We start from the raw sequence: 24401 nt of genomic DNA, 5'->3' as shown, positions 1-24401 counted from the left end.
ATAAAACAAATCTCTTTTTTTGAGAAAAGACAGTGCTACACAGTCCGTTTTACTGAATTAATAATGGACATGGTGCCAGCTAGACATTTTTCCCAAAGTACATTAGTTTCTGCTTTTTTTTTTTATCTTTTAAGAAAAGGTCTAAAGAGGAAGCCTAGTCTAGCCTCAAACTCTTGATGCTCCTGCTTCATGCTCCAAAATGCTGAGTTGACAGGTGTGTCTCACCACAGCTGGCATATGAGCCTTTTGTCCTACCAGGAGTAGTGAGAAAAAAACTGAGAAATTGATACCTGCAAGGTATGGAGGTTCATAACTGTAATCCTAGCACTTGGGGGACAGAGGCAGGAGGACTGCCACGAATCTGAGACCAGCCTGGGCTATACAGTGAGCCTCAGGCCAGGCTGGGCTATACAGCGGATTGGACGTACAAGCCAGGAGTAGAGCATTTCACATCTGTACTGAGGTTTACTGAGAGAAAAGGAGGGCATTTGCTGCTTGTCTCTTTCCCTGGGGCTGGGGCTGGGGCTGGGAAGGAGCACACCTTGCACATCATGCATTCTGCCTGTTGTTCTGAGCCCCAGACCTGGACATCACACACACGGGAGGTCAGTACCTGTGTGGCTTGTGCCAAAGAGTCCTGTGTGGCTTTGGACAGTTTCCGTAGATATCGCCCATAAATCACGGCGAGGATAGAGATCGGAGGTACCACGCTCAGAACAAAGGTGGCCAGACTGGGTGACACAAAAAACTGTCAAGAACAAAAGTCAAGAGCATGTGTTCCTGTGACAAGGTATCCTCAGACCTACAGTGCACAGGCAGGAAGACACTGTCTCCGGGCCATGCCTCCCGTTTGGGTTGGATTTTCCTGGCATCTTTAATCCTTATAAAACCCGACATCTAAGCTGAGTGTGATGACACGGGCCTTTAAATCCCAGCACTCAGGAGGAGGCAGAGGCGAGTGATCTCTATGAGTCAGAAATTAGCCTTGTCTACACAGTGAGTTCCAGGCCAACCAGGTCTATATAGTGAGACCCTGCCTCAACATCAAAACGACCACAAAAACTCCAGGTGGGCACTACCAAGGAGAACAGTTGCTGCAACTGCTGAAGATATAAACGACATATCCTCTGGCCAATTCTCATATGCTCTAATATGCCAGACACATCTTCAGCAGCAGAGAGAGGGACACGATGGAATGAGGGCTCAGCAGAGAGGCCTACTCTGCTCTGCACTGGTCAAATGTCATCATGAGTTCTAAACATGGCCATAATCACCCTAGTGCCCTGAGTGTCCAGAATTTTTCCCATCTAGATCAATAAGTCAGAGAATTCACCAAAACACTCCGCATCATACATAGGATCTGAATACAACCACCATAGGTTAGAGTGGGGGAACTATTTCCAGGGTTTAGCAACCTGCCAGTAGGCCAGGTTTGGTCAGTTTAACCACAACAGTGGCTCAAAGAACAAGAACATTTTGGTTTTGTTTTTCACTGTTGTTGTTTTCTTTGTTTTTTAGGCAGGGTTTTTTGTTTTTTGGGTTTTGTGTGTATGTGTGTGTGTAACCCTGGCTGTCCTGAAACTCACTCTATAGACCAAGTTAGCCTCAAACTCACAGAGATCCATCTGCCTCTGCTTCCAAGTGTTAGTATTAAAGGTGTGAGCCACCACTGCCCAGCTTAAATGCTTGGGTTTTTGTTTTGTTTTTCGGAGACAGGTTTTCTCTGTGTAACAGCCCTAGATGTCCTAGAACTTGCTTTGTAGACCAGGCTGGCCTTGAACTCATGGAGCTCCACCTGCTTCTACAAGAACCTTCCGAATTAGCAGATTAGACAGACTCCCTCAACTCTGCAATGTGGTGACTGTTTTAAATGGTGCTGGTGACTTTGCAATACATTATTAAAATGTGCCAAATCTCATTGCACAAAAGAATAATGGCACAGGGGCTCCTAAAGTTACAGTGTAACACTGAAGTACAGTGTAGAGGTAAAAGACAGATTGGCTAATTGCTCATCTGTGGGAGAATAGTCTGTATTCTGTCAATCTGTTTATTTTGAATAAACGCTGATTGGCCAGGCAGGAAGTATAGGTGGGTCAACCAGGAAGCAGAGGTGGGGAGATGAGAACAGGAGAATGCTGGAAAGGAGGAAGCCCATTCCTCCCATTCCAGCCCAGACCACCGAGAAGCAAGATGTAACCTGCGTTGCTAAAAGATACAGAGCCACATGGCTAACATAGATAAGAATAATGGGTTAATATAAGCTACAAGAGCTAATAAGTAGCCCGAGCTAATGGGCCAATCAGTTTTATAACTTATGGAGATCTCTGTGTGATTTTCTTTGGGGCTTGCCGGCTGTGGGGTACCGGGCGGGACAGAAACCCCAACAAGCCAGGCCCCGTTCATGTTACATTCATCTATTTCTTACTCTCAGATCACAGTTCTACTAAGTAATTGACAATACATTTTTTATATCCTGTCCCTTGCTTTGGCTTGGTTTTTGTTGTTTTTAACATACTCTCATATTATCAAGATTAACTTCAAACTAGTTTGTGTAGGCAAGAATGACCTTAAATTCCTGATTCTCCTGCCTTTTCTCCTGAGTTCTGGTATTACAGGAATATGCCACAACGCTAGCGTTATACAGTACTGGGGACTGAGCCCAGGGCTCAGTGCCTGCTGGGAAAGCCCTCTGTCAACTGAATTACAATCCTTGCCTTTTATTCTTGTCCCATGAACATTAAGGTCATACTCAGAAGCTACTCAGGCCAGCAGGGATGGCTGGAACACAAACACTACCTGGAGAGAGAGCTGAGATGGGTTGAGCCACCCGAGATGAGCAAGACAGCTGTAGAACACAGATTTCTTGCAGGGACACAGAAAATGAGGTCTACATCCCTTAAACCTGACACTTGGTTCCCAAAGGGGCTCTTTGGCCTGACATTCTTGGCTGTCTTCACACCCTGGTCTTACACATCTCAGGAAAAGCCAAACTTCAGATTAATACTTACTCAAGAGAGATACAGGCCGGGCCAGGAGAGATAATCCCCATGTCCCAGTCTGGGGCAATGTTCTTGGTTCTATATGCTTACAAAATGTCAAGAACACCCCAAGCCCCTCATGCTCAAAAGCCTGGCCTCGAGAGCCCTGACAGAAAGCACCAAGAGGAAATAGCTGACGTACCATCATGCCAACACCAACCGAGGCCTGGGCCCCAGCCCTCAGTCCGTCAGAGAGGTTTTCAGTCACTGAGCGCCCCAGGAGTGCAGTATCTGAGGAGAGGCGGTTAATCAATTCTCCTGTGCGGGTCTTATCAAAGAAAGCAACCTCTTGCTTTAGGACAGAGGAGAAGAGTGAGGTGCGCAGCCTGTTCACAATGCTCTGACCTGCAAGGCAAACACAGCAGCTAACAATGAATGCAGTCACCTGTCCCTCATGGGGCAGCCGCCAGCGAGCTGTTTAGACAGCCTGTGTTAAAGCCCATTTGTAGACTAAGCACATCAACTCCACGGATCCCGGCGTGGGAGGGACTCGTATAGGCCAGCACGCTGACTTCCTGTTACTAGCTATAGAGTGTGGGCACAAGGGGAGGAGATCATGATAAAGGCAAAGGGACTAGCAAGGCAATTCAGCAGATAAAGGCGCTTGCCATGGAAACTTGACGACCCGAGTCATCAGATGGAACCCTCAAACTGACAGAACTGACTCCAGAACGTTCTCCTCTGCCTGCACATGTATGTGAACATACCATAACAACAATAAAAATGCATTTTAATTTTTTGAAAAAAGGCTCCTTGACATGTGAGGAGCATCATATATCCACAATGCCAATCTGTTCATGATTGGCAGCCCTTATAAGAATTGCAGTTTGCAATGGCAGGAAGGGGTCTGTTACCTAGAGACCGTCTTACTAGCCATGTAAACATGGAATGCAGTCAGTCCTAGGCTGCCAGCACTGGGGCAGTTCCCTGCCTGCTAAATGGGCCCTTTTTCAAGAAATGCCACTCAAGTTCCCATCCCAGTAGCTACACAGCATGAATAGACAGGTCTTGCTTTTACTACCTGTTCAACCCTGACCACACAAAAGTAGAGAATGTACACCATCTTGGTGGGATGTGGGATCTGTCCCCAGCGAATGCAATGTCAGGAAGAGACTGGGGCCTGGAGCTGTGACACTCGAAGCCCTGATACTACCCCAGGCCCTCTGTCATCTCTGACGAACCCCCGCCTGATGGGACTGACCTGAAGACTGCATGAGGAAGACACGAACGGCATTCGCAGCAGCACCACAGAGGAACACACAAGTGAGTCCGGCACAGAGGCGAGTCAGGCTCTCAGCAAAGTCCCCGCTCGGGTCGGTGTAAATGACATCAATGATCTTCCCCAGGAAGAAGGGGGCGGACATGGTGACAACACTGGACACGGCAAGAAACCCAACGGCAGCTGGAAGAGAGGAGCAACACTCAGGACGCACAGCACAGCACAGGGCAGGGGTGGAGCACAAAGGGCCTCATCACCACACTAGCCTCAGGGGCTGGGCTTTCTCTTCTCTCATCTACCAGCCTGACTAAAGGAAGGGAAGGACCAGATGAGCAAGAAGCGTGGCCGTGAGGGAATGTGTGTGCCCAACCAGCAGGAGGATGTTATGGTTTGTGCATTCCTTCCTCGTAGGAGAGCCTGAAGCAAACCGCGGACATCTGTCTGGCCTCCCTCTTGTCTTCCGGTCTTAGTACTCATTTCAGATCCTGCTTCTCCTGCATTTCTGCTACATGCTGTTCTCCTTGGCATCTAACTACACCTCAGCTTCATCGCCAGACTATCCAGGGAATGTTTATCTGTTGTGTGTATGAGGGAGGGGAAGTTTTTTTGAGACAAGGTCTAACTCTATAGCCTAGGCTAACTTCAAACTCACAATGTAGTTCAGGTTAACCATGAACTTCCTGTGACATACCACAGCTTCTTGAATGATGAGATTATAGGTATACACCACTGCTCCTGGCTTAATGTTCTTGACTACGGTTAGTATTTCAAAGTCTCTACGTAAGCTTTAGAGAGCAGTTCCTGGGATCCACTTTGCATGTGCTATGTCCCTTCTTAGTATTATTGCTCTGTGGAATACAGCATGAAATGACAATAATCAGGAAAATAATTGTCCGTGTAACTAAACAGCAGATAAGGGGGCCAGAGGGTTACTGGAAAGGTGGAGCCAAGTGTGGTGATGAATGCCTGTAATCCCAGCATTTGGGAGGCAGAGGCAGCTCTCTGAGTTCAAGACCGGCTTGTTCTAACATAGTAAGTTTCAAGCCAGCCAGGACTACATAGTTGGCTAAAACAAACAGACAAAAAATTTTAAGAAAATCCAGTTAAAAAGAACATATATCACAGACAACCATATTCATACAAAAAGGAATATAAAATCCTAAGACTGGCAATTTTTTACTCATGAGATTGGCAAAGATTACATGCTTAGGATGTTGGTGAAGATGTAGGAAGGAGGCTCTCATCAGGGGAAACAGTGGTACTGATGGAGGAGCACGTTTACACCAGCAGCAAGTGAGATCCCAGGTGAAGAATCCCCTAGAACAGCAATGGACTTCTGAGAATTCTTACAAACTGCCACGTGAAGTATGGAAAATAAATCTAAGGACGTCAGATTATAGCACTATTATACCAGCAAAAGAATCAGTATCTTAAACACCCACCTAAAAGCTAAACCTACTATAAAGAATTTATAAATATTAAGCCACCAGTATAAGGAATGAGGTAACTCTTTGGGTATCTACATTCAGTAAGATGTACCATGGGAGCTGGACCTGGAGACACAGAGCTGATATCCAGGAGGATGAGGCTGGAGAATCACAAGTCTAACCTCAGCTACACAGTGAGTTCAAGACCAGTCTAGGCAATTTAATGAGACACTGTTTCAAAATAGAGAGCTTTGGCTGTAACTAAGTGCTAGAGCATGTTTGAAATCCTAGGTTCAATCCTCAGTACCGGCTAAAGCAGAGAAAGACAGACAGACACACAGAAAAAGATACATGATTTGTTTAAAAAAACAAGTCCTAGATAATAATATTAGCATCTGGCTGGGCAGTGATGCTGCACGCCTTTAATCCAGGCATTTGGGAGGCAGAGACAGGCGGATCTCAGTGAGTTCAAAGCTGGCCTGGTCTACAAAGCGAGTTCTAGGACAGCCAGTACTGTTACACAGATAAACCCTGTCTTGGAAAAAAAAATATTAGCATCTGTTGGGTGTTTTCCTCTTTTTTCTTTCTTCAGAGTTTTAATGAGTACAGAACTTTTTCTTTCTGTTTTTTTTTTTTTCCCAGTTTTTTGAGACAGGGTTTCTCTGTGTAGCCCTGGCTGTCCTGGAACTTGCTCTGTAGATCAGGTTGGCATCAAACTCAGTAATCCACCTGCCTTTGCCTCCAAAGTGCTGGGATTAAAGGTGTGTGCCACTACTTCCTGGTGAGTATGGAAGAGGTTTGGAATATGAAGAAACAGCAGCAGCCCAGGTTCCTTTTCAGAGCAGTGCTGTGTCTGGGCAGAGGGTAGATCTGCCGTCTCTGGGCTTCTTTGGTTTGGGACAACAAGCCTCTTAGGAACCTTGCTGGTTTATGGCAGACTGCTGGTGAATCTGGGAAGAGTTCCCTCGCCCCATCTGCAGAGGATGGATGCTTCTTTCTCCTTGGTTTAATGTTCACACTTCAGCTTAAAGGGGTCATTCTAACGTAGCCATGAGAGTATGAACCAGCATGGTGGTTGGAATGGAAATGGCCCCACAGACTCCTGTGTTTGGGTGCCTGGCCATAGGTAGTGGCACTATCAGGAGGTGTGGCCTCAGTGGAGTAGGTGTGGCTTTGTTGGAGGTGGTGTGTCACTAGGGGGTGGGCTCTGAGGTCTCAGAAGTTCAAGCCATGCCTGGTGGGGCACTCTCTTCCTGCTGCCTGCAGATCTAGATGTAGAACTCTCAGCTCTTTCCCCAGTACCATGTCTGCCTACCTGCCAACATGCTTCCCACCATGATGATAATGGACTGAACCTTTGTGCTGTAAGCCAGCCCCAATTCACGGTTTCCTTTATGAGAGTTGCCATGGTCACAGTGGCTCTTCGCAACAATAGGAACCCTAACTAAGACTGAAGTTGGCACCAGGGACTGACCATGCTTTTGTTTGGAGGAATGTGGACTTTGGTACTTTGGATTAGAAAACTAGTTGAAACTGGGAGGTGATGGTGCACGCCTTTAATCCCAGCATTTGGGAGGCAGAGATGGGCGGATCTCAGTGAGTTCAAGGCCAGCCTGGTCTACAAAGTGAGTTCTAGGACAGGCTCCAAAGCTACAGAGAAACCCAGAGAAACCCTGTCTAGAAGGGAAAAAAGCAGTTGAGTGCATTAAGTGGGGTTTAATGGGCCATCCTAGTAGGAACATGGAAGACAGTGGTGCTGAGGGTGATTTGAACTGTGGGCCCGGACTTCTGGCTCAGGAGTCAGAGGAGAAGAATGCTAATATGGAGCCTAGAGATCATTCTTAGGATATTATGGTAGAAATGTAGTTGCCTTTTACCCTTGTCCAAAAACTCTGCTTGAGGCTAAATTGAAAAGTTTTTGGATTAGTTACATTGGCAGAGGAGATTTCAAAGCAGCCTCGCGTGAACGCTATTATCTGGGGAATCAGTGCGCACTCTTCTGAAGATCTATGATGAACAGGAACAAGCTGAGGGAATTACAACCTGTACCACTTTAGGAGAAAAGGATCAGGAAGTGGAGTGGAACTAAATCCCGTGTTCAAGGAGATAAACAGATTAAAGGCCAGTCAGGTCCACAGAGCAAACTCCGGGACAGCCAAGCTTAGGCTTGAAGAAAACAAGCGAAAACAAAAGCTGGTGAAGATGTGAGTAAACGAGGGGGCGTATTCCAGCCTCAGCCGTGTGATTCTGGCTTCACAGTCAAAGACAGAAGAGAGCGATTACGGAATCTCCCTTCTTGGCCAAGGAAGGGGTGTCCCTTCATGGAGGCCCGAGAGACCACTGTGGGAAGCTGTAAAGGTGAAGCCTGGGTTGCCTCGGAGACCCCAGGTTGTTGGAGGTGCCAGAGTCACGGGAAACAGGGAGTGGAACCAGCCCGAGAGAAAGAAGTGTGCTGCAGTCAACAAAGCTGCAAGGAGTTGGAGATCTGAAGAGCATTTGACATCAGCCATGGAGATGTAGACTTTGGAGTTTGCCTAGATGTTTCACTCTTGCCCTGGCCCAGTATTTCCTCATCATGCTCCCTTTCCTCCCTTTCCTCAAGGTGATGTACATCCTGTGCCACTATATGTTAGAGTGTGGGATTTGCTTTCCACCTTGATTTTACAGCGGATTACAGTTAAGAGATGACGTGGTCTCAGAAGAGACTTTGAACTTTGGACTTTTAAACAATGTTGAGACTGTTATAGACTATTGGGACTTTTGAAACTGGACTAAATACATTTCTGCATTGTTATGGCTGCAAGCCAAAGGGAGTGGAGTGTGGTGGTTTGAATAGGAACAGCCCCTATAGACTCCTGTGTTCGAATGCTGACCAGAGGGAGTGGCACTACTAGGCGGTGTCCTTGTTGGTGGAGGTGGTCTGTCACTAGGGGGGTCACTAGGTATGCCACTTTGAGGTCTCAGAAGTTGAAGCCATGCCCAGTGTGGCATTCTCTTCCCTACTGCCTGAGGACTAAGATATAGAACTCTCAGCTCCTCCTCCAGCACCATGTCTGCCTGCATGCCACCACGCTTCCCACCATGACAATAATGGACTAACCCTTTGAAACTGTAAGCCAGCCCCAATTAAATGTTTTCCTTTAGAAGAGTTGTCTTGGCTGTGGTCTCTCTTTGTAGCAATAGACACCCTAACTATGACAACCAGTGAGCAAGCAGAGCCCTAAAAGGAGGCGGTGGGGCAGACAGCAGCTTTTAAGCAGGCAACGTGCCTTGCTATCTTCATTCCAACGCCACCTCTTCAGAGGACCAGGTCTGGAGCCTCACTTCAAATGAAGACATCTGGGGCTGCTTCCTGCCCTTCATCCGGCTGCTACCTTCCCTCCTGGAATCCTAAATGTTATCACTGACTCATTATTCATGTCTCTTTTGCTTGCTGCTTTGTAAGCCCACGACCCTCCCCTACAGCACACAGCAGGAAGTCAGCCAATACTGAATGAATGAATGAATGAATGAATGAATGAATGGGCACAATGGACTTTGGCAAGGGAAGCAGGAAAGTATCTTACCAGAGCAAAGTCCTTTGCCAACTCAATAGGGAAGGTCCTGGCCATTCAGAGAGTTCACACACCAGTTTTCAATACTCATAATCAAGGGTGAAAAAAATCAGGGCCTGGAGAGATGACTCAGCAGTTAAGAGTACTTAACAGCTCTTGCAGAGAACCCTTGTTCTATCTATAAAGTTTGAGGTTATCTTAGGTTATATATCTTAAGAAAGAAAGAAAGAAAGAAAGAAAGAAAGAAAGAAAGAAAGAAAGAAAGGAAGGAAGGAAGGAAGGAAGGAGAGAGAGAGAGGGAGAGAAAGAAAGAAAGAAAGAAAGAAAGAAAGAAAGAAAGAAAGAAAGAAAGAAAGAGAGAGAGACAAGATAAGACATGGTCATACTATATAAGCTCTTGCTAGCCTGGAACTCTTACAGGCCAGTTAGACTTGAACTTGCAGTGATCCTACTGCCTCTGCCTCTCGAGAGCCACAATCACAGGCATTCCTGAACATGTTATGCAGACCAGGCTGGCCTCAAGTTTGCAGTGGTCTTCCTGCCTCTGCCTCCTGAGTGCCGGGATTGCAGGTGTGAACTACTATGCCAGGCTTCTCTAGTTTTCTGAATCACACGGAGCATGAGCCCTTTGCAAGCTCTTACACAGTAATGGCAACTGTAAAAAGATGCGGGGGAAACCTGATGTGGAAGCACATCTGCAGCTCCAGAACTCAAAGGCAAGTTCAAGGCTAGCATGGTCTGCCCAGCCAGCCTCAAGCCAGCCAGGATTACACAGTGAGACAGAGTCTGAAAAAAGGGGGTGGGGCTATTTAGTTAAATACAAAATCATCCCAGTATATCCCATCAACTTATTTATTAATTTACTCTTTTATTATTATTTTAATAGTCTTTTTAAGATTTATTTTTATTTTATGTATATGGTGTTCTGTCTACATGCACACCGGCATGCCAGAAGAGGGCACCAGATCTCATTACAGATGGCTGTGAGCCACCATGTGGTTGCTGGGAATTGAACCAAGACCTCTGAAGAACTACCTACCAGTGCTCATAACTGCTGAGCCATCTCAGCTAGGTTTCTTCTGCCTCTACCTCCTGCTCTGGCATGCGGGGATCAGAGATGTGTGCAGACAGGCTAGGTTTCTTCTGCCTCTACCTCCTGCTCTGGCATGTGGGGATCAGAGATGTGTGCAGACAGGCTAGGTTTTATGCAGTGCTGGGATCAAACCCAGGGCTTTGTGTGTACTAGGCCAAGCACTCAGCCAACTGAGCTATTATATCTCAACGCCAAGTTTATTTTACTATTGTGTACCCCTTTGTATTATAATCTGTGGTGGTTTGAAAGAAAATGACCCCCATAGGCTCACAGGGAGTGGCCCTATTAGGAGGTGTGACCTTATTAGGTGTGGCTTTGCTGGAGGAAGGAAATGTGTCTCTGGGTACAAGCTCTGGGGTCTCAGATGCTCAAGCCAGGCCAGTGTCTCGCATTTTCTTCCTGCTGCCTGCAGATCCAGATGCAGAACTCCCAGCTACCTCTTCGGCACCGTGTCTGCATGTGTAACCACCATGCTTTCTGCCACAATGATAAGGAACTAAACCTCTGCATTGTAAACCGGCCCCCAATTCCATGTTTTCCCTTATAAGAGTTGCCGTGGTCAAGGTGTCTCCTCACAGCAATAAAACCCTAAGACACGTCTGAATATAAGTAAAATGGATTTTTGTCATCTGGATTCTTGGGATCAAGGTTCTGCCATGGGGCTGTGGCGATATGCCTGATATAGGTTCCAGCCCCAATCCGACCTGACTCTGTCACTTAGAATTCTCCTCCTTCCTCCACACCACAATGCAGCTTCTACTGCTGTTTCCTGACTGACGCTTTCAAACACCTGACCATTATCATCCTAATTCTACAGAGGGGTCAGAACAGTAAATGCAGATGGTTTCAGGTCTGCAGCATCAGTGTGGGAGGTCAGAGGCTGGGGGGTGGGGATCCAGGAAAGCTGCTTATAGAAACTAATGGCTCTCCTGCCAACATGTCTGACCTAACACAAGTCACTCAAATCCTCTATACCTCAGTTTCTCCTACTATAAATATGTAGGGCTATATTATACAGGCCCATATTTCTACATTGTATGGCGACCAGACTTTCAGGCCACAGTGTGCACCTGCCACACAGAAGGTGGTCACCTAGCCTTTCCAGACAAACTGACGCCATCCTAAACAAAGGGTCAGGATATGCTCATGTCGCTCTGCTCCTTCTTTGTAATTTTGGGAGATCGTTGTAAATTTGGGGAAGAGGTGTTAATTCGGTCTACGTGACAGAGCAGGCATAGTTGCAGACATGACTTAAGTCCTGCTACCCCTTAACAGAATGCTAATAAATTTCCCCCTCAGTTTGCCTTTTTGATATAAAAGCTGTTCGGATAATAAATGCCAGGTGATCTTCAGGATTTGAATGAACCCTAAGTCTCCCTCCTGATATTGTTGTGTGAACTGTGCCTCAATTATTCCCACGCCTCTCCACTAGTCCAAGAGACAATTTATGTCAGGGCTGGATCTTGACATAAATATCCAAACAACAACGGCACCTTCTCACGGAGCTGTCTTGAGCAGATTAGACACCCAGAAAGCACCTGGCACGGTGCCCACTCGCCTGCACGCAAGCATAGCAGCTGTGTGTATCCTTATCGATCCTGCTGTCACTTCAGAGATGACCTGTGTGGTGGCTCGGTTCAGAGGAAACTCAGCTGTCCCATCTCAGAGACCAGGGGCTGGAAGGAAAAGGGCAAAAAGGCAGCTTCCTCAAGAGCGTGACAGCTGTTTGCGGACATGCTGGGTTATGGGGGATCAGGGAGACATTTCCAGGGATGCTGTGGATGTGACAAGAACAGGGTGGAGGGCAGATGGGAGATGAAGGCTGAGCTGAGCTGGCCCTAAGTGGAGGGAAGGAAGTGAAGATATGGAGGCTGAAAACCCAGGATGAAGCTGAGGAAGAAACAGAGGCTCAGGAAATACTCAGATCCCTGGAGCAGCCCCGACATGACAGGCTGCTCCTCTTGTCCCTTAGCCCTGTCCGGCTGGACCACAGCTCTGCCTGGGCATCAGGAAGCAGCAGCTGGAGATAGTCTCTCTCCATCCTTTCTACACTGTATTTCACTACGGTCACTCCACAGGCACAGCTATAAAAGTCAACCCACAAACTCAGCCACGGTTCCAGGCAGGCATCGGCTTTCAAGAAAAGTCATTATCGAGCTGGACAGTGATGTGCACACCTTTAATCCCAGCATTCAGAAGGCAGAGACAGATGGATCTCTGTGAGTTTGAGGCCAGCCTGGTCTACAGAATGAGTTCCAGGACAGCCAGGGTTACACAGAGAAACCCAGCCCTTACTGGTAATTCAGGAAAGCAGCAGACCCAAATCCTACATATCTGCACTGTCTGAAACATGAAGGGAAGAGAGCAGAATGTAACACCCAACAGTCTAACTCTACTCTAGCTAAGAACCCACTCTGTGAGCCAGGAGACCTGGTACTCTAAGTATCTTCTCATCTTGGGGCCCACTGCTCACTGGGATATCTGGGCCCTGGCCTCCTATCTGCTAAGCACACAGAAAGCCTGAACAAGTACCTCCTGTCTGCTCTGGGCATGTTCTGATGATTCTGGGCTCAGCACCTTCTGAGGTTCCTTGTGGCCAAAGTGATAAGAGGAAGACTTATCAGTGAGAAAAGGCTCTGGGTAGCACTGCAGACCCAGGGATACCAAGATAGCCAAAATCCTGAAGGAGTGGGCTGCCTGGAGGAAGAGCAATTATGTGACTTCTGCTCTGGACAATTATCCGCAGCCATTTCAAACAGGAGGCCCTGTTTTCCAAATTTTGGATACTTAACATCAAAATCGTCTGGGGAACAAACTGCTGAACAGTAGGGAAGGAAAGGTTATTATTTAAACACAACCACACTTTTGGGATGTTAACTTTCACTAAAATTAGAAACTGAACATCAGAAGCCAGGTAGTAGTGGCGCAGGCCTTTAATCTGAGCACTGGGGAGGCAGAGCAGAGGCAGGCAGAGTTCTTGAGTTCAAGGCCAGCCTGGTCTACAGAGCAAGTTCCAAGTCAGCCAGGGGGGCTACACAGTGAAGCATCTCAAAAAACCAGAGGAGAGAGAAAGAGAGAGTGAGAGAGAGGGGGGGGGGGGACACCTAACACCAGATTTTTTCTCTTATATCTGTTTTTTGGAGCTCTTTAAAGAAATAATGACACCATGATGGCTCATGCTTATTATCATCTCGGCACTGAGGAGGCTGAGCAGGAAGACTGCTGTGTGCTCATGGTCGTTTGGGCTACCAAGTGGTATGTGTCTCAAAAACAAGACAGAGAGACAGAAAGACACAAACCTACACAACAGCTCTGCTCCTCCAGCACGTCGGTCGGAGATGTGCCAACTCTTGCTTAGCCTGATCTTATTACAAATTAACGACTTCCTTTTACTTCCCCCAGCACCCAAAACCAGACTGGCTTTACCTCCGATGACTTCTGACGAAAACATAGGCTATATAAAGAGGTCTTCAAACATCCTGAAGACAGAATAGCTTTACTATATCTACTTAGAAGCCTAAAGTGTTCCTAGCACTTGGGAAGTTGAGGCAAGAGATCTCAGGTTAGAGGCCTGCCTGGATGACAGAGCAAGCCCCTGACTCAAAAGCAAGCCCACTCACTATCATACCAGCTGCAGTGAGGTTAATTCTCAAATCATACGTTTGATGTTTCAGTAAGGCAGACCGTCTGCTCTGATGACGTAGGTTGGTAGAGTGACTTAAGGCAGACTTCACAGCATATGTTAGTAGGCAGGACAAGTGGGGAGAGGTCACAGAGATGACAGATAGGAGCAGATAGGGAAGGGCTAGGTGGTACTAGCAAGGCCCGAGTCCCCAAAACTTTGAAATCTGAAGCTTCAGAAGCAGACTAAGTTCTTGTCTCAGCGCCTCACAGTCTGGGCATGCCCAGTTCCCCAGAGTCTCCAGGCTCCTCCATGCATACCCAGCTCTGTGTCCTCCCCTCCCCCAAGAATATACTTTAAACCTGGGTTTGGTGGCTCACACCTCAATTCTGGGAGATGGATAAGAAGATCAGGAGTTAAAGGTCATCCTTAGTAGTGAGTTTGAGGTCAGCCTGTACTACATTAAACCTGTCTCAATAAAACACAGGGGAGGGGGTCCAGTGGCTCAGTGGTTAAGAGCACCGGCTACTCTTTGGGAGGACATGGATTCAATTCTTAGCACCCACATGGCAGCTCACAACTGACTGTAACTTGTTTTAGGGGATCCAACACCTCACACGGACATACATGAAGGCAAAACACCACATAAAATAAAAACAAACGAGCCGGGCGGTGGGGGCGCACGCCTTTAATCCCAGCACTCGGGAGGCAGAGGCATGCGGATCTCTGGGAGTTCGAGGCCAGCCTGGTCTACAAGAGCTAGTTCCGGGACAGGAACCAAAGCTACAGAGAAACCTTGTCTCGAAAAACCAAAAACAAAATAAAAAAATAAAAAAAAACAAACAAACGATTTGTTAAAAAAAAAATGAAACACAGGTAAACAGGTTTACAAGCTAGCCAAGAAGAAAAAAAAAAATGTTTTCCATTAAAACCCACAACCATAGTAAATTGTCTCTTCTTTATACTTAAGGGCACCCCAACGTGCTAACTCCTGTAGATGGCAGATCCATATGCCCTCGCTCCATAGACACCCTTCTCCAAGTCCAATCTCTCCCAAAGGAGTAATCTGTACAGCAAGGGACTCAGCAAGCAATTTAGGGTGCTGCCTGTTTCAGAGCTGTATGACAAGGTTGTCTTCCTCTTGGAATACCCTCAGGCCTATCTCCATTTCATCTCTAATTCAAATTATTTTCCTGCCCACTAAGCAGGGAAGCCCAGCAGGGGCGGGACTCCATGTCAGTTCCCAAGACAACCCCACAGAAGGAGGCCACAATCCACTGTCACAGGGAAATGGAGGTAGAAAACCTTCAGGACTTTCCAGCTCTCAGCAGGTCTTTGCTCCAGCCATGCCTCCAATGACTGCTAAAAAACCCAGCGAGTTACAGAATATTTTCATTTAGAATCAGCCCATTCTGATTTCTTTTAGTTGATTCGGTTGAGTTACTGTCTGGTTTCTTTATGCTGTGGCCAATGTCTGGTCCTGATCACTTAGGGAAGTGACAGCCAGCATGAGGTTCACAGTGCTCAGCTTAATGTGAAATATTGCTGGTTATTTGATACTGTGTAGCCCAGGTGATGGTTTTTTAAAAACATTATAAATGTATAATACAAAGTAGACATGGTTTTGGCAAAACTTTTTCTTAAAGGTCTAAACTCCAGTTTATTTAGAGAATGCTCCAAAGCAGACGCTGCCAACTAGCTGGTGGGGACCGATTTAAATATTCTGGTAACAGGCTCTGCTGACCTCAGACGGTGAGCGCCCGCCAGTCAAGACGGCACCCATAGCCTTCCAACAGGTGTCGGCAGATCTGAACGCCCTTGTCGAGGCCGCGGCCGAGGCCGATGCCAGGCCTGGGTCCCCTGCAGCCCGCTGGTCCCCCCAAGGTTCCTACCTGACAGCTTCCCGCGCTCAGGGTGCACCAGCCCCAGGAGCTTCCACACTTCTGAGCGCCGTGGCGCCGCGGGCCGCCGCCGGGAGTCATCCCCAAGGTCTCGCACACCGGTGGCTGCCGCTGGAATTCCCTGGAACCTGGCGAACAGGGGACGCACGCCGCGGGATCCTGCCAGTACCCAGCACCTGCGGGCCGCTGAGGATGTGGCCCATCGCCCCACGCCGCCAGGCAGCCGGGAGAGGGGCGCGGGAAAGCGGAGGCCCGGGGACGGCTCATGGATTCGAGACGTCCACGCGCGTACGAGCGGGTTCCACTCAGAAGCCAGCCACGTCCTAGAGGACACTGCCGGGGCCCACGCACGCACGGCCGGGCCCCGGCGTGTAATCAGCAGCAGCGCCCTGCCAGGGGGGCTGCGCATGACGCTGCGTCTGTCCCGAGAAGCACAGCCGCTGGCCCGTCCGCAAGCCCGGGGACCCTCCCGGCCCGGCCCGAGCGCGGGGCGGGGACGCAGCAGCGACCCGCCCCCCTCCCGCCCCATCGGGCGGGCGCCCGGGCCGCGCCTTCCGCCGCGCAGGGACCACCCCTGGGCGGCGACCAGCGGGTGGCTCCAGGGCCACGCCTTGTCTTAGCAGCAGTCCGCTAGCGCCTGCGCCCGCGAGCTGCACGCGGAAGATTTTTGGCGCTCCCGAGCCTTTCGGTTGCAAACCCGGGAGCGTTGGAGCCCTTTCTCTCGCCCGTGACGGGCGGAGTGCGCACGCGCGTTGCTCAGGTCGCTTACTACAGATCAGTGCTGAGTGATTGCGAGCCGCTCAGTTCTCGCGCCGGTGCATGGCCTCCCGCTATTTTGCGGTTGTGGAGGCTGGGGGATGACAGTGAAGTATCCACACCTTGGAGTCCTACGCAATGTAGCAGGTGCCGAAGAGGCCGGGACCCCGGAGCTGCACCCCGCAATGTCCCGGAGAGTCAAAGTGACCCATCGTGCAGTGGTCTCGAGATCCACGCGGGTGGGGAGGCCCGGGAGAAGGAGAAGAGTTTGTGGACTCGTAGATATTTCACAAGACCAGAACGAAATGCAAGTGAAAGACACTTCCTACTGGTTAAAATGTATGAGTTCAGTCGGGTGTAGTGGCTCTCGCCTTTATTACCAGCTCTTGGGAGGCATACATCTCTGTGAGTTCGAGGACAGACTATATAGTGAGTTGCAGGACAGCTTGAGGTACATAGTGAGAAGCTGTCTTATAAAAATAATAACAAATAATAAAATTTTAAAAAATGGGTTTACAAAACAACCTCAACGTAAGTATTTTAGTTCAGTATTCAAAAAAAAAAAAAAAACCAACACGGACACACGACCCTTAAGGAACAAAACATGAGACTTTCAAATGTGGAATCCGTCTCTAAATTTTCAGGATTCTTCCTCTTTTTACCCTAATCCCAAACCTGGAAACGTCATTTATTAGAATAGAGAGTGGGGGGAGGGATCATACAGCTCAGCTGATAGAGCTTCATATCAGACAGATACAGAAAAAAAAAAAAAAAAAAAAAAAAAACAAAAAAAAAAAAAAAAAAAACACAAACCAGGCAGGCAGCGACTGGCTGGAGTTTGCTTTGCTTACATGTCTTCTGTTTTGTTTTTTCCTTCCTTAGAAAATTTCCATGTTTGGCCCAGACATATTGGGCAGGCCTTTAATCCCAGCATTCAGGAGGTAGAGACAGGTGGATCTCTTTGAGTTCTAGGCCAGTCTGGACTACATAGTGAGTTCCAGGATAACCAGGACTCCATAGAAAAACCCTCTCTCAAAACAAACAAACAAAAAAACCAACAAAATATTCATATAAGAATTTTCCATATTGGTCTGACTTCCTGACATTTTAGCATCTGTTATGTTTTCCCTCTCAGACAAGGGCCTCACTTACACTTGGAAGTTCTGAGGTCAAGAGGGATGAACAGGGGGCTGGAGAGATGGCTCAGAGGTTAAGAGCATTGCCTGCTCTTCCAAAGGTCCTGAGTTCAATTCCCAGCAACCACATGGTGGCTCACAACCATCTGTAATGGGGTCTGGTGCCCTCTTCTGGCCTGCAAGCATACACACAACAACATGAGGGATGAGGAGGGGTGAGGAGGGATGAGGAGGGATGAGGAGGTTACCCTTACAGGCAATGCTCTTAACCTCTGAGCCATCTCTCCAGCCCCCTGCTCTCTAAAAAATAAAATAAAAAAATTTCCATGTATGAGTATTTTACCTGTGGAAACTGGGGTTCCACATGGAGATTTTCATGCTGGACTTGAACCCTGGTCCTTTGGAAGAGCAGCTAGTGCTCTTAACCACTGAACCATCTCTCCAGTCACTAAGCCATCTCTACAGCTGAAATTAACCATTTTCAGCCAAATCTAGGGTTCCTCTTACTTCCTACTGCTCTTTCCCCTTTTCTAGAACATACTTGCTGTTGTGAGGGCCAGAAATGAGGAACTGTCTTCAATTTCCTAGCCTGATCCTCTCAGACAGTATTTTCTGGAGCCCGGAGTCAATAGAAAAAATAAGAGTAACTGATTAGACAGAACTAAACTCACCAAGATTTTCTGTTTGTAGAGGGTTTTGTTAGGGGGTAGGGGGTGTCAAGACAGTTTTGATGTGGCCCTAGCTGGCTTAAAATACAGTATATAAAGCAAGCTAGCCTTGAACGTCAAGTAATCCTCCTACTCCTGTCTCCAGGTTTAGGGATTACAGGTAATGCTACCCTGGAGGCTGAAACGGGAAGATCGCCGTGAGGAAATGCCAGGCTACTAGACTCAAAGTAAGACCCTGTCTCAAAACAGAAAGAAAGAAAGAAAGAAAGAAAGAAAGAAAGAAAGAAAGAAAGAAAGAAAGAAAGGAAGGAAGGAAGGAAGGAAGGAAGGAAGGAAGGAGGGAAGGAGGGAAGGAAAAAAGGAAGGAAGGAAAGCAAATGGATTGGCTCAGGAAATAAGGCGAACACTGCTGATGTGATTGCCAGAATCCACATAGTGGAAGGAGAAGACTGACTTCAACAGGCTGTTCTTTGACCCATGTAGATGTGCTAAGGCATACTTATGCCCACACAACTGCACACACACACACACACACACATGCACGCACGCACATGCACAAATAAAAGATGTAATTAAAAATCAATTGAATGAACGAACAATTAAAAATCAGGGAAATAACCTGAAAATAATTATCCCCAAAGAAGTATTACACTTGAACATACATAATTAATGAGATCTTGTGGAAGGGAGGAAGGAATGAAAGACACGGATTACCCTAGAAATTAGGACAATTTCCTTGGCTTCTATCAAAGCACAAGAGATGCTCTAAAGTATGCTGGCAAGGAAAGAAGCAGGCTACTTAGAAGTGGGCAAGTTAACAGTGCAAAATTCCCCAGCACTCGGGAAGCAGAGGCTAGTGGGTTTCTGTGGGCTCGAGCACAGCCTGGTTTATACATCATGTCTGGAGATCAGACAGCTACACAGTGAAACCCTGACTTGAAAAAAGCAAACAGACAAACAAAGCAGTGCACAGTCCCCAGCAACATAGAGAAAGGTTTAGCAATGCTGGGCTCAGATGAAAGTTCAAGTCCTTCCCACAAGACAGAAAGGGCTCTGGGAGGAAGTATGACTGGCCTGGAGGAGTTCAGACCCTAGGTGAACAAAATCTTAATAGGCTTAGTGGTTCACGGGTGTCGGATTCTAAAGTGATCTCTAGAGGAAACCTGAGAGCTGGTCTACCTGCTGGGTTAGGCGTATTCAGAGGACAATAGAACAGATATATAGGGTAGAATGGGAGTAGAAGCTGACCGTGTCCTGGCTGCAGTCCAGGAACTGATGGGAGACCTTTGATCAGATGCATAGCTTGTTCTGTGGCACCTGAGTGGCAGGATGACGCCTGGAGACAGGGGCCACAAGGGCATAGAACCCATTCGAACAGAAACGTTTTTAGAAGTTGCCGCGGAGCTTCCAGTGACTCCACACCATGCTTCCTGAGAGTGTGGCCGTGTCTCTTAACAGCGTCTCAGGAAGACAGGGCAGCACAGGTCACGGCATCATCTCAAGAGGCCAAATAAGGGTTGAGATTTGGTCCCTTCAAATGGCTATGCTAAAATGATAGCTCTCAGCCTAGAACCTTGTCTGGAAACTAGGAATTGCAGATGCAGCTTACCGAAGTTGAGACTCTTAAACACTGACCCCTCCCTCCTGTGGTAGCCCGAGTATGAAGGAGCGGTGTTCATCATTAGTGGTCAACCTGCTAGGTCCTCACCCAGTGACAGCAATGGCGGAGATAGGTATGCAGCCGCAAGCCAAGGGGAAACAGAGACTGCCCACAAAGTCGTGAGAAGCTATGAGGAGACAGGAAAGGCTACCCCTGTGATGTTGTAAGCTAGACTTGTAGCTTCCAGAATTCTGAGACAACTCCCTTCTGTATCAAGACACTAAATTTAGCTGGGCGGTGGTGGCGCACGCCTTTAATCCCAGCACTCGGGAGGCAGAGGCAGGTGGATCTCTGTGAGTTTGAGGCCAGCCTGGTCTACAAGAGCTAGTGCCAGGACAGGCTCCAAAGCTACAGAGAAACCCTGTCTCGAAAAACCAAAAACAAACAAACAAACAAAGACACTAACCCTGTGGTATATCATTGTGGTAGTTGCAGCTGACTTATTTAAAAAACAACATAACCTGTCTTCCCAACTGCTTAAGAGGCAGAGATGGAAGGATTGCTTGAAACCACCTGGAGTCCTATAGCAAACCTTATCTAAAAATACACATACCAAATGAGTTGTGACAGAGGCTCACACCTATAGTTCTAGAACTTGGGAGGCTGTGGCAGAACTGTCAGGAATTTCATTCCAGCCTGGGTTCCACAGTGAGACGCTGTCTTAAACATAAAAACAAAAGCCAGGCATAATGCCACAGTCCTTTGATCCCAGCATTCCTAGCACTGATTCAGAGCTCTGTAAGTTCAAGGCCAGCCTGGTCTACAAAGTGAGTTCCAGGCCAGCCAGGTCTGTACAGTGAGACTGTGTCTCAAAACAGTAGCAGCAAAAAAAAAAAAAAAAAAAAAAAAAAAAAAAAAAAAAAAAAAAAAAAAAAGATAAATAAAATAGTAAGACAGTGGACCTAATCCTACAGGTTTACAATATTTAGGTATAGTATTATCTTAAGAGTGTGGGGCTAAATTCACATGAAAAGAAAAATTATCCAGAGCTAGATAGATGACTCAGCATTTAAACTGATCAATGACCATGTGCCTTTAATCCCAGGACACTGAAGGCAGAAGGTGGATCTCTGTGAGTCTGAGGCCCTCCTGGACCACATAGTGAGTTCTAGGACAGCCAGAACTACACAGTTAAACCCAATCTTTTTTTTTTTTTTTTTCTGGATTTTTCGAGACAGGGTTTCTCTGTAGCTTTTGGAGCCTGTCCTGGAACTAGCTCTTGTAGACCAGGCTGGCCTCAAGCTCACAGAGATCCGCCTGCCTCTGCCTCCCGAGTGCTGGGATTAAAGGCGTGCGCCACCACCACCCTGCTCAATCTTTTTTTTTTTAAAAGAGTGTGGAATGGAGAGATGGCTCAGTGGTAGGATGCACCTGCTGCTCTTCCAAAGGACCCAGATTCAATCCCCAACACCCACACGGCAGCTCATAATTGTTTGTAACTCCAATTTAAGGGGATCTTTACACCAATGCACATAAAATAAATTTAAATAAACTATTTTTAAAAAGAACCTATTGCTATTGAGTTCCCAGCACTCACATGAGGCAGCTCATAGCTGCCGAAAGCTCTAGCTCCAGGGGAATCCAGTAACTCTGCTCTCTGAGAGCACTTGTATTTATACACAGACAATACGCACGCACACACACTTTAATCCTGGATGAGTGGCCGGGCGAAGGTGGCGCACGCCTTTAATCCAAGCACTCGGGAGGCAGAGGCAGGCGGATCTCTGTGAGTTCGAGACCAGCCTGGTCTACAGAGCTAGTTCCAGGACAGGCTCCAAAGCCACAGAGAAACCCTGTCTTGAAAAACAAAAAAACAAAAATCCTGGATGAGTGATTGGATATTTGAAAATTCATTAATATACCTTAATACACTTAAGAAGAAAAGAAAAATAATGACTATCTCCATAGAATTGGGAAAAAACCCCTGACAAATCAAAGCTTCATTCTTATTTTTTAAAAAATGAAAAACACATGAAAATAACACCTGATGGATACACGATTATTTTGGTGGAGAGATTGGGGGGGGGCTGTTGTGGTTTGTTGAGACATGGCATCACTGTGGCCCTTTTAAATTTTTTTGGAATGTCTCTGCAGTTATTGTTTTTTTTTGTTTGTTTGTTTGTTTGTTTACAGCCATCTCCTTAGAGAGTCCTGGCTGTGCTGGAATGCCCCACATAAACTCAGGCTGGCCTCAGACTCCCAGTGAGTGTCCTGGTGCCCCCTCCAGGCTTTTGGGATTGCAGTTGTGTACCATTAAGCCTGTGGATTCATGTGGTGGAAGGTATATACTTAGTTTTCAAATAAGTTTTCTTAACTTCATGTGGCTCTGTTCAGATCAGAGAAGGGAAGTTGGTGTCTACATGACTGTTCAATGTAGTGCTATTTCATTTGTATTTTAATAAATTTAAAACTAGTCAGCCATACAGGCTAGGCAGTGGCGGCACACACCTTTAATTCCAGCAGCCACACTAGTAAGCCATAGAGGCTGAGCAGTGGTGGTGCACACCTCTAATCCAGCCCTACAGAGGAATAGAATGGAGGATGAGACAGGAACTTGCTCTCTTTCATTCTGAAGATTTCACACAGGTAAGAGCTCTCTAGTGGCTTGGCTTCTCTGATCTTCTGTCTCTGGGTTTTTTATTATTCGTGCTACAGTTCAACATCACTCTAGAAGCTGGGTGTGGTAGCTCACAACTATAATGCCAGGACTTGTGAGGCTGAAGCCAGAGGATGGCTGTGTGTTCAACACCAGCTGGTCTATACAGTGAGTTCCAGGCTAGGCTCAGTTGCACAGAGAGCTCTTGTTTGATTAAAACAAAGAAACAAAGCAGCTGACAAGTAAAAACCAGCAAAAGAAATAAAAATCCTGACGTGGTTCTTCAGCTAAATGTAAGACTTTAAGACAATCCTAAAGCCATTTTTGACAATTCTGAAACCTCTCAGCCTCTGTGCCATAGTGCTTCCCCTCCTCCCCGGGAACCAAGGACCTAACAGCTACACTCGCACGTACTCAGTTCCTGAACAATTACCCATATACGTATGTTTTGGTTCGGTCCCCTGGGAAACGGGGTCAAGATGACCTCTTACCTCATCTGATCTGGCAACAGCTCTCCAGTCAATTATTGGTAATAGCCCTTTCAAATAAGCCAATCAGAATAGTCAAAGAACAACCACCCTTGCTTCTGTGGCTCCTTTAAAAGTAGACTGTACCCGCTATTCGAGGTCCCTCGGCTTCCCGAATGCTGGGGGTCCCTGTCATGACAGAATTAATAAAATCCTCATGCTTTTGCATCGGCTGTAATGTATGAGATGGTCTCTGGGGGCGACTCCTTCTCGGTGTTTGGACGCTAGAGTCCAACAAATTAAGTGTTTAAAATAGTTCTTAGGTTGTCAAAAAGTTACAAGGCATGGCTGTCTCGTGCAAATACGGAGTCAAAATGCCAAAGATTTATTGCTAGGTAACCAATGAGGGGTCAACAAATGCTAACCATGAGAAAGTTCACACTGTAATTAAGGAAGTTTCTTATTTCAAAGATACAGCAAATTCAATACATTACACAGAAACCTAGTTAATTTTCAACATGGCAATACCTGATAATTTTTGAGGTTATCTTTATTCTGAACTATCATCTGCCACACTGTCAGCTTCCCTTATCTTTCTCCCTCAGAGCTGGAAAGACCCTAGTCGGTTGTAAGCGGCAGAACAAGCGTAGGGTTCCTAGCGGGCCTCTAAGAGTCGTACTGGACACTGAGGCAACCTTAATGCCTGGAGCTTTTGGGGTTCCTCCTCTCCAGTCAGAAATTCCTTATACAGTGAAATCTCACCTCAAACTCAAGTCTTTCCCAGCCTGGCCTTGAATTTTTGCCCCTTGTCACACCCCCCACCTCCACCCCGCGCCTCTACCTTCCAAATGGTGGGATCACAGGTATGAGTCACTATGCCTGCTTCTTTGGGGCCATTTTATAATTCAGATCAAAATCCTGAATGTTTCACTGTTTTTTTCCAACCTCAGAAGTGTCCATGTGTTGTGGAGGCCCACTGTACCCCAGCTGCCACTGCTGCCTCTTGCTCCTCATTGTCTTGTTTTAATGACAGGGTCTCACTTTGTAGCCCCGGCTAGCCTGAACTTCCCGTGTAGGCCTTGAACTCAAAGAGATCACCCTCCCTTTGCTTCCCTCCCTTGCTCATCGTGACAGATCAGCATGATACCATTTAGGGAATCTTTCTGGAATAAGCATTCCAACACCAGTAAGAATAGAGATGCTACCACTTGACTCAAGTCAGGATAGCTCTTAAAAGGCTTCCATTCTGGGTCCAGCTAGTATT

At 47.1% G+C, this 24401-nt stretch overlaps 1 protein-coding gene across 1 annotated transcript in view; it reads right to left on the bottom strand.

Annotated features, from left to right (window-relative positions):
- The window catches only part of Abcb10 (ATP binding cassette subfamily B member 10), a 35776-nt gene extending 19436 nt beyond the window's left edge, over positions 1-16340 (bottom strand). Inside the window, exons 1-4 of the mRNA XM_050147049.1 lie at positions 15846-16340; positions 4240-4440; positions 3181-3383; positions 614-748 (exon numbers count right to left, since the gene is read on the bottom strand). Of these exons, the coding sequence (XP_050003006.1) occupies positions 614-748; positions 3181-3383; positions 4240-4440; positions 15846-16263 (957 nt within the window). The 5' untranslated portion in view covers positions 16264-16340. The remainder of the gene's footprint in view (positions 1-613; positions 749-3180; positions 3384-4239; positions 4441-15845) is intronic.
- Positions 16341-24401: the final 8061 nt, after the last annotated feature.

Source organism: Alexandromys fortis, unplaced genomic scaffold (genome assembly GCF_014885135.2).
Source record: "Alexandromys fortis isolate MF-2015 unplaced genomic scaffold, M_Fortis_MF-2015_v1.1 scaffold_12, whole genome shotgun sequence".
NCBI lineage: Eukaryota > Metazoa > Chordata > Mammalia > Rodentia > Cricetidae > Alexandromys > Alexandromys fortis.
This window is presented reverse-complemented; position numbering and strand designations above follow the sequence as displayed.